General features: G+C 41.4%; 1 protein-coding gene across 12 annotated transcripts in view; it reads right to left on the reverse strand.

The window, feature by feature from the left end:
* PTPRS (protein tyrosine phosphatase receptor type S) overlaps positions 1-3,452 on the reverse strand; it is a 540,344-nt gene extending 536,892 nt beyond the window's left edge. For all 12 annotated transcript variants that reach the window (XM_082243959.1, XM_082243967.1, XM_082243958.1 and 9 more), the window contains exon 1: positions 3,314-3,452. In XM_082243959.1, coding sequence (XP_082100085.1) covers positions 3,314-3,389 — 76 coding nt within the window. In that variant the 5' untranslated portion in view covers positions 3,390-3,452. The remainder of the gene's footprint in view (positions 1-3,313) is intronic.
* Between the last annotated feature and the right edge of the window lie 5,219 nt (positions 3,453-8,671).

Raw genomic sequence — 8,671 nt, forward strand, 5'->3', positions numbered from 1 at the left:
CTATGTCCTCCTCATGTACTAACATTTCCAACTCATCCATTTTATTAGCTAGGCTCCTGGCCTTAGCATATACCCCTCTTAGTTTTACGGAAGTTAAACGTGATTGGTTATGTTTATTCCTGTTTGGTCTGAGGTTCTCCCGCACAGACCTACCAATTGACGTTGTGGACCTGCTGTCGCTGCTGACCCTACAGCTGCCTTCAGTCCTTTGCTCCCTCCTGACTGATTCTACTTCTGAGCCTTCCCCCCGTCTCCTAGTTTAAAAGCCCCTCCAACTTGGTGGCCATCTTTCTCCCCAAAAGAGCTGTCCCGTCCCCATTAAGGTGCAGCCCATCCTTACTAAAGTATATGGATCGAACTGGAAAGCATATGGCTTGTGAGACCTTTCCTGATCTGACAAAGCATCTGCACCCAGGGCTTGGCTCTAACTCTATGTAGATTTAAAAGAGATAAGGAAGATTCTACTCCACCCAGATCACGGTCATCTCTACATCTTCTCAGTGGCCCGACCCTGCAGGTTTCCAACCTGCCCTCTGATGTAGGACACCACTGTGAAGTTGTTCAGCCTCGCTGGAGACTATAAAGTCTGCTGTCAGGTGACAAAAGGGTAAGGGAGCATGAAAGAGCTGGCCACACAACCAGAGCATTCAAACTAACTTCCCAACCGGGGAGTTCTACTGGCAAATCAACTTCCTGACAGGGGAGTTCCACTGGCAATAACTCAGCAGCACAGAAGATTTATTACTGGGCCAGCACCCACGGCTTCATCTGCCTGTTTGCAAGACATGAATCACTGGGTGCATGACAAACATTGGAGAAGAAAAACCCTATAGGACAGGCTGCCTTTTCCATTGAGCACTCCTCAATATAGGGATGGGAGTGACTAAGGTCCTGATAATCAGGTATTGAGAGACACTGACAGGTGGAGAGAGGAAAGTCAGGAATACCCAGCATCCTATCACCAGTATGTTCTAGTGGCAAAAACTATGTATCCTGAACCGTGATGGATTAAGCTCTCGGATTCTTCTCTCACAGCCTCCATCTCCCACAACCCTCCAGGATCCCCCAGAGTCGACAGGCTCCCCTGGATCCTCAATGGACAGGAATATGGCTGGCATAGCAGATTCACTATTCAGTCAGTCTAGCCTGGTCCATGAAGACCCCACACATAACCCAGCTCCTTATGGAGGAGATACAGTGCTGCTAGCACGTTTTTTCACCATGCTTCAACAGGAACCTTCTAAAGCATGCTCTATCATTACAAATGATATCAAGCAAGATTTACAAAGTTTTGGGGCCAGATTGGACACCATTGAAACCAAGGTGGATGGGTCACTAGCCAGAGTCAATCAGAATACAAACACTATGACTGAGCTCCATGAGTGACTGGAGGTGGTATATTCCAAAATAGAGGACCTAGAAAATAGGTCACGCCGCTATAATGTTCGGGTCAGAGGCCTACCAGAGATATATACAGACCTGGAGGCTGCAGTGCATGATCTCATGAAAGAGCTAATTCCGGATATTTTACCCCACTAGATGGAGGTGGATAGGGTTCATAGAGCTCTGACGGCCCCAAGACAGGATGGACTACCACGGGACATAATTGTAAAACCACATTAGTATAAGATTTGTCAGGATTTCACAGTGTTTGGATCCCAAATTCAGTTATTTGCGGATCTGGCTCCTTCTTCCACAGTGCAGAAGCGCTGCAATCTAAAACCTTTCCTACAACAATTGCTGAATTGCCAAATAAACTATAGATGGTCTTTTCTGTTTAGACTCTCATTCACGTACCGAGGTAAAAGTCATTCATTCTCCACGTTCCATGATGGTGAAGATTTGTTACTGAATTTGGGCATTATTTCCAGAGACCCACAGACATCTTCATCACAGCGCCAAACAAACCGTAACTTGTCTTCGATTTGGTCCTCACAGAGATCTCTGTCCACCAGGAATAAGTCACAGAATACCTGACTTGAGATTAATTTTTTATTTTTCTTTCCAATTTTTGTTGTACACTGCCCCCTGTGATTTACCAGACAGGGGCTGGAAGAAGAGGAACAGATGGAAACAGTGACCATCTTACTACCCTGGACATAACTGCTCAGAGAGAGAGCAGGTTCTCACGTTTAATAATGATTCAGATTACTTCAGTTTGACAGAAGTTTTGACCCCCCCCCTCTTTTTTTTTTTTTTTCTCTACCTCATCAATATACTAAGTTTCAGTTACAGTATGGAGGGGAATGTCAAACGATTGTTTTAAAGTAATACTATTTTCTAAGGTAATTTGGCAGCCAGGGGGCCTGGCCTATAGCCTATAACCCAGAGCCTAATGGGGGTAGGTGTGGTCAGAGCACCCAGGCAAAGGTGTTCTCCAATAATTCTAGTTTAAGTTGGGTGATCCTGTCTTCTCTGATCCTCCCCTTTACCCACCGTCCCCAATCCATTTCCTAATAGAACAGAGCCTTGGGGGTACTCTGCACATGGTCAGTTTGATGTGTATTGCTAGAGTGTTTTTTTTTCTTGGGAGCGTGCATGTGATCAGCGCAAGGCCAATCAGCACTGTCCAGACAGAGGGTCAGGGGTCCTGCAGCCCACCTGCAGTGTGAAGAGTTACTAGGATTTAATGGGGAACAGCTTTCATGCTTTTGTCGCCCCAAGGAATGCGCGGCAAAAGAGCACCAGTGTAAAAGGGGCCTAAGAGTAAAAATTGTCTATGAAGTTGAAATGGTAGCATTCAAGATACTGGTTCAGTTTTCATTTACTAACATAATCGCATCTCCATGTTCTATGTAATGTGGGAGACCAAATATAGTTATTGCAGGGTCGTGGGTTTATTAACACTTTAAATGTGTATGGATCAACAGCGTACGTGGGTGACACAAGATTAGATCAGTAAAGAACATAAGTGCACTGGGGGTCAGAGGAGTAGTAAGAGTGTTGGGAATTCATGTTTAATTTTTTGGTATAAGGGCCCTTTCACACTGATGTCCTTTTGTGCAGCTTAAGGGCCTTTTCATACTGATGCACTTTTGATGCGATTCCTTTGACGTACAATGGAATGTGCCTTTTTTTTCGTGCACTTTAGGAAAAATTGCACCAAAGTTGTAGAATGTAGGACTTCTCAAAGTATAGTGCACCTGCAGTGTGAACAGTTACTAGTATTTAACGGGGAACAGCTTTCATGCTTTTGTCGCCCCAGAGAATGCGCGGCAAAAGAGCATCAGTGTAAAAGGGGCCTAAAGTAAAAATTATCTATGAAGTTGAAATGGTAGCATTCAAGATACTGGTTCGGTTTTCATTTACTTACCATCTGCCCTGAGTCCAGAGAAAAGATGGCTAAAAAAACACACAAATAGTACCACGCCAGGACTGCTCATGGTCATCCAGCTTGTGACCCGCTGGATTAGTGCAACAATTATAGCCTGGGCTCAAACTGGCAGCAGCATCTGTGGAAAAAAAGTACAGAACAGAGATAATTAAACTACAAAGTGTAAGTTATTACTTGTAAAAATATATTTAATTATTTACAGCCAATTATGTAATTTACACACATTACCCACACTACACAAACTTGCTTTCTGGTCCCACAATTTAGCAGGCCATATGATCTCTAAAGTTTGTCATTCACTAGAACAGCTGGGTATTAAAAATCTTTCAAATATAAGCCTGAAGATCAACTTTTACTGCCATTATTTTTGAAATGATATACAAACAGTACATGTACACTGTTTATATAACCACCTCAGCACCGAAAGATTTTACCACCTTCACGACCACAGCGTTTTTTGTTATTTAGCACTACGCTACTTTAACTGGTAATTGCGCCGTCATGCAACTCTGTACCCAAACAAAATTTATATATTTTTTTTACACTTTTTTGGTGGTATTTGATCATTGCTGGGTTTTTATTTTTTATTATATAAATGAAAAAAGACCACAAATTTTAAAAAACAATATTTTTTACTTTTTTCTATAAAACATTTGTTTCGTGTGTTTTTTTCTTGATGTTTGGTTGATATTCTCTCTCTATCATTTAAAATACACCTATAGCAATTATAGACCCTTAACCACTTGCCGACCGCCGCAAGTACATATACTGTGGCGGTCAGCCCCTCACAGGCAGAGTGACGTATCGGTACGTCACTAGCCTGGGAGGGTCTGGGGAGCGAGCGCGCGCCGGCGGCGGCGCGCTCCCGCTCCCGTGCGGTCACGCACCCCCCCCGTGCGTGTGACCGGCGGACCCCATGTCCGCCGGTCACTCTGCGATCGTCGGGGGTGAGGGAGAAAGGCAGGCAGCTTGTGTAAACAAGCTGCCTGTCAGTTCTCCCTGTGTAGAGACACTGATCATACGGTTCTACTATGTAGAACCGTTGATCAGTGTAACTACACCTCAAGCCACAGCCAATCACAGTTAGAATCACGCCCCTAGGGACACACACAGCCCCTCCCTCTCAAATAAAGTTAACCCCTTCACTGCCAGTGTAATTTTACAGTAACAGTGCATATATATAGCACTGATTACTGTAGAAATGTCACTGGTAACCCCAAAAGTGTCAAAAATGTCAGCCAAGGGTCCGATCTGTCCACCGCAATGTCGCAGTACCGCAAAAAAAATTGCAGATCGCCGCCATTACGCGTTAAAAAAAAAACAACAAAAATTACAAAAATCTTTCCCTTTGTTAGTAAACGCGATAACTTTTGCGCAAACCAATCAAAATACGCTTTTTGCGATTTTTTTTACCAAACATATGTAGCATAAAACAAATTGGCCGAAAATGTTAAAACATTTTGATTTTTACTTTTTTTTTTTGAGAATTTCATATAAAAAAATGTGAAAAATATTGTTATTTTTGCAAAATTGACGCTCTTTTTTTGTTTATAGCGCGTGATCAAAAAATTGCACAGGTGATCAAATACCACCAAAAGAAAGCTCTGTTTGTGGGAAAAAAAGGACGTCAAATTAGTTTAGGTACAGCGTCGCACGACTGCGCAATTGTCCGTTAAAGTCACGCAGTGCCGAATCGCAAAATACCCCCTGGTCTTTTAGCAGCCAAATCCTCCGGGGCTTAAGTGGTTCATTTCTTTGTAAGTGGGCAAACTTACAAAATCTACAGGGCATCAGATAAATATTTTCCCCACTGTATGACCGGAGGGTGAAAGGATGTACAACACATTAATTACATCCTTTGTATATAATTAGGTGCTTTCCCTATTGAGATGTTGCCTTTACAGTTGGAGGCATTACTTTATAGTATTTGTAACCTAGGCGAATGTGATGATGGGAAAATTTCATAGTTCCCTATTAATACAACTTTTGTAATGCCTCAATTACAAGTATTATAAAGTAAGTCCTTTTAAATACTTTAGACGTATAGAATGTACTTACAGTATGCTATCCTGTTAGGATAAAAGATGGGGTTGAAAGGAAGAAGTTTGCATGCAGGTTCTATGAAGGAGAGAGTTATGCTTTAGCTAAGAACTATGTCTTAAATATTATTGTTTGTATTTTATATGTAACCTTTAGTTAAGATTATGTCCAGAGGATTGTTGCACAACAGCACAGGAAATATATAACAATTTCTGGGAAACGATAGGACAAATTGGAAAATAAACAATTCTGGGAAAACAGATAATGAAGATGATATATAATATCATAGTGGTCAGTGGTGCCAAAAGTTTGTTAAAAACATGTATTCTTGCCAGTATGATAACCTAATTTTTGGACAAACATGTTATTTAACTACTTGACCTCCGGGAGATTTGCCCCCCTTCATGACCAGGCTATTTTTTGTGACATTGCTTTACTTTAACTGACAATTGTGCGGTCAAACGGCACTATACCCAAATAAAATTTAGGTGCTTTTTTCCCTCAAACAGAACTTTCTTTTGGTGGTATTTGATCAACTGCGATTTTTATTTTTTTGCGCTATAAACAAAAAAAGACTGACAATTTTAAAAAAAAAATTACTTTCTGCTACAAAACCTATCCATAAAAAATGTGAAAACTAAATTACTTCATAGATTTAGGTCAATATATATTCTGCTATATATTTTTAGTAAAAAAAAAAAAATCCCAATAAGCGTGTATTAATTGGTATGCGCAAAAGTTATAGCGTCTACTATGGGATATATTTATGTCACTTTTTTTTTTTTTTACTAGTAAAGGCGGTGAGCAGCGACTTATAGAGGGACTGCGATATTGAGACAAATTGGTCACTAATGACACTTTTTGGGGGCCAGTGACACTAATACAGTGATCAGTGCTAAAAATATGCACTGTTCTAATGATACTGGCTGGAAAGGGTTTAACATCAGGGGCGGTCAAAAGGTTAACTGTGGGCCTAACAATGTGTTTTCTAACTGTGGGGGAGGTGATTTTACTATGCGCAGGCACTGATCCGTATAGGAACAAAGCATTCATTTCTTACCTACAACAGAACAGCAAAATGCCTTGTTTACATAGGCAGATCGCCATTCTGGCTCTCTGCCTAATGATTGGCGGGTTCTGGCGAATCAGCTCCCACTGTGTCTAATCACAGTGGAAGGGGGTCTCTGGTGAAAGCGCAGGATTACATACTAGGTACATAATCCTGCGCAGGAGAGCCACCTTGCCGCCTTATATACACAGTATATGGTTCGCAAGTGAAAAACCATTATGCAATTATCCTATGTTCTTATTGGTCAAGGACAAGTGTCCACCTTTCTTTATAATTCATATACACGCTATTCAGACATTAAAATCGTGAAGTACCAGCTGAAACATGTCTCTGTGTTATTTCATATTCCCAAGTGAACTTGAAGGTTTGCCAATATGGCAAATGCAGCACATACAGGAGCAACTCATTAAATTAGAATATCATCAAAAAGTTTATTTATTTCAGTATTTCAATGCAAAAAGTGAAACTCATATTTTATATAGATGCGTTACACAAAGAGTGATATATTTTAAGCATTTCTTTCTTTTACTTTTGATGATTTTGGTTTAAAGCTAGTAAAAACCCAAAACTCTGTATCTCAGAAAATTAAAATATTACATAAGACCAATAAAAAAAAATAGTATTTTTGTCTTACCGTAAAATCTTTTTCTCTGATGCTCATTGACTGACACAGCTCCAGAACTTCTTGACCCTTGGGTTATGCTGCCCCCTACAGGAGTAGGACACTAGGCAGGGAAAAAAAACTTTACTATGCCTTTGGGGCCGTCCCAGGAGGTATACTCCCACTTCCTGCTATAGGCATTCAGTTTAGTTGCAAGCAGTGTCAGAAGAAAAATAACCCAACTCAAGAGGGGTGGGTGATGTGTCCGTCAATGAACATCAGAGAAAAGGAGTTTAAGGTAAGACAAAAATCAGATTTTCTCTTTCGTTCATTGACGGACACAGCTCCACAACTTCTTGATCATTGGGACGTCCGAAAGCAGTGTCAAACATAAAGGGAGGGAAAAAACACAGCAGAAAAAAATCCCAAAGGCTAAACCTAGCCAACCAGGTAAGATGGAGCTAAACCAGGAACAACAGAAGCTCACCCACAAAAAAAAACATACACCCTCGAAGAGGACTAGTCCTCTCAAACAGCAGCCTGCAAAATCTTGCAGCCAAAAGCAGCATTCGCAGATGCCAGCACATCTACTTGACACAGTCCAAGGTCAGGCCAAGTAATCCAGCTTGGTGGATGGACAGAGCAGACTTCTGGAAATTCAATGTCCAACCGAACTCCTGCAGAGTCTGCACAGTGATGTCAAGGTTGTCCTTTAGAGCAGTCGGAGACTGTGCTCGCAGAAGAAAATTGTCCAGGTACCCAAGTACTGCAATCCCCCGCTGTCACAACAATGCTAACACCAGGGCCAACACTTTTGTGAATACCCGAGGAGCTGAGGCGAGACCAAAGGGTAACGCCACAAATTGATAATGTTCCTCACCCACGGCAAAGCGGAGGTAGCGCTGATGCCGGACATATATCGGAATATGGGGGTAAGCGTCCTTGATATCGATAGAGGCCAGAAGATCCCCTTGATGAAGGGATACCACTACCGTACGAATGGACTCCACCCGGAACGTCTGTACCCACACAAAGCGATTCAGGGTTTTGAGGTCCAGGATTGGATGAACTTTGCCTTCCTTCCTGGGAACTGTGAACCAGTTTAAATAAAAACCCCAAAAATGGGGATTTATTCTAGCACTCTTCAAGAGACAGGTTCTTTGTTAGCTTGCATTAAGAGCTTAAGGACAAGGTTAACACTTTTCAAAATAAAGTTTTAATAATGAAAAGGTCAGAGTTGAGGCAAATAAAATATTTACAGAAAAAAAGGTGGTTCAAAGAAATAGAGACACAATTCAGCAATTAGAAAAATAAGGTAGAATTAAGAAGTAAGAATACTTGCATTCAATGTTCTGGGTGTTATCAGATTTCAATCGATGAGCCAGGGGTGATCGGTTCTCAAACTTGATAGATATTCCTTCCTGATGTTACCATGAGAACTCTGATAATTGGGATAAAAGGGGTGTTGGCAGATGCCCCTGACCAATTAAAACAGAGTGGCAATGGGTTGTCCTGGGGTTTTATGACCGTATCAGGACCCTCCTCTTTGGACAGTTTTATACCACTATTCATATCTCTAAATATGTATTGGTTACATTCTTTCAACTGATAGTTTATCATTCACTAT

The sequence above is a fragment of the Pelophylax lessonae genome (assembly GCF_965119305.1).
Source record: "Pelophylax lessonae genome assembly, chromosome: 1".
NCBI classification, from domain to species: domain Eukaryota; kingdom Metazoa; phylum Chordata; class Amphibia; order Anura; family Ranidae; genus Pelophylax; species Pelophylax lessonae.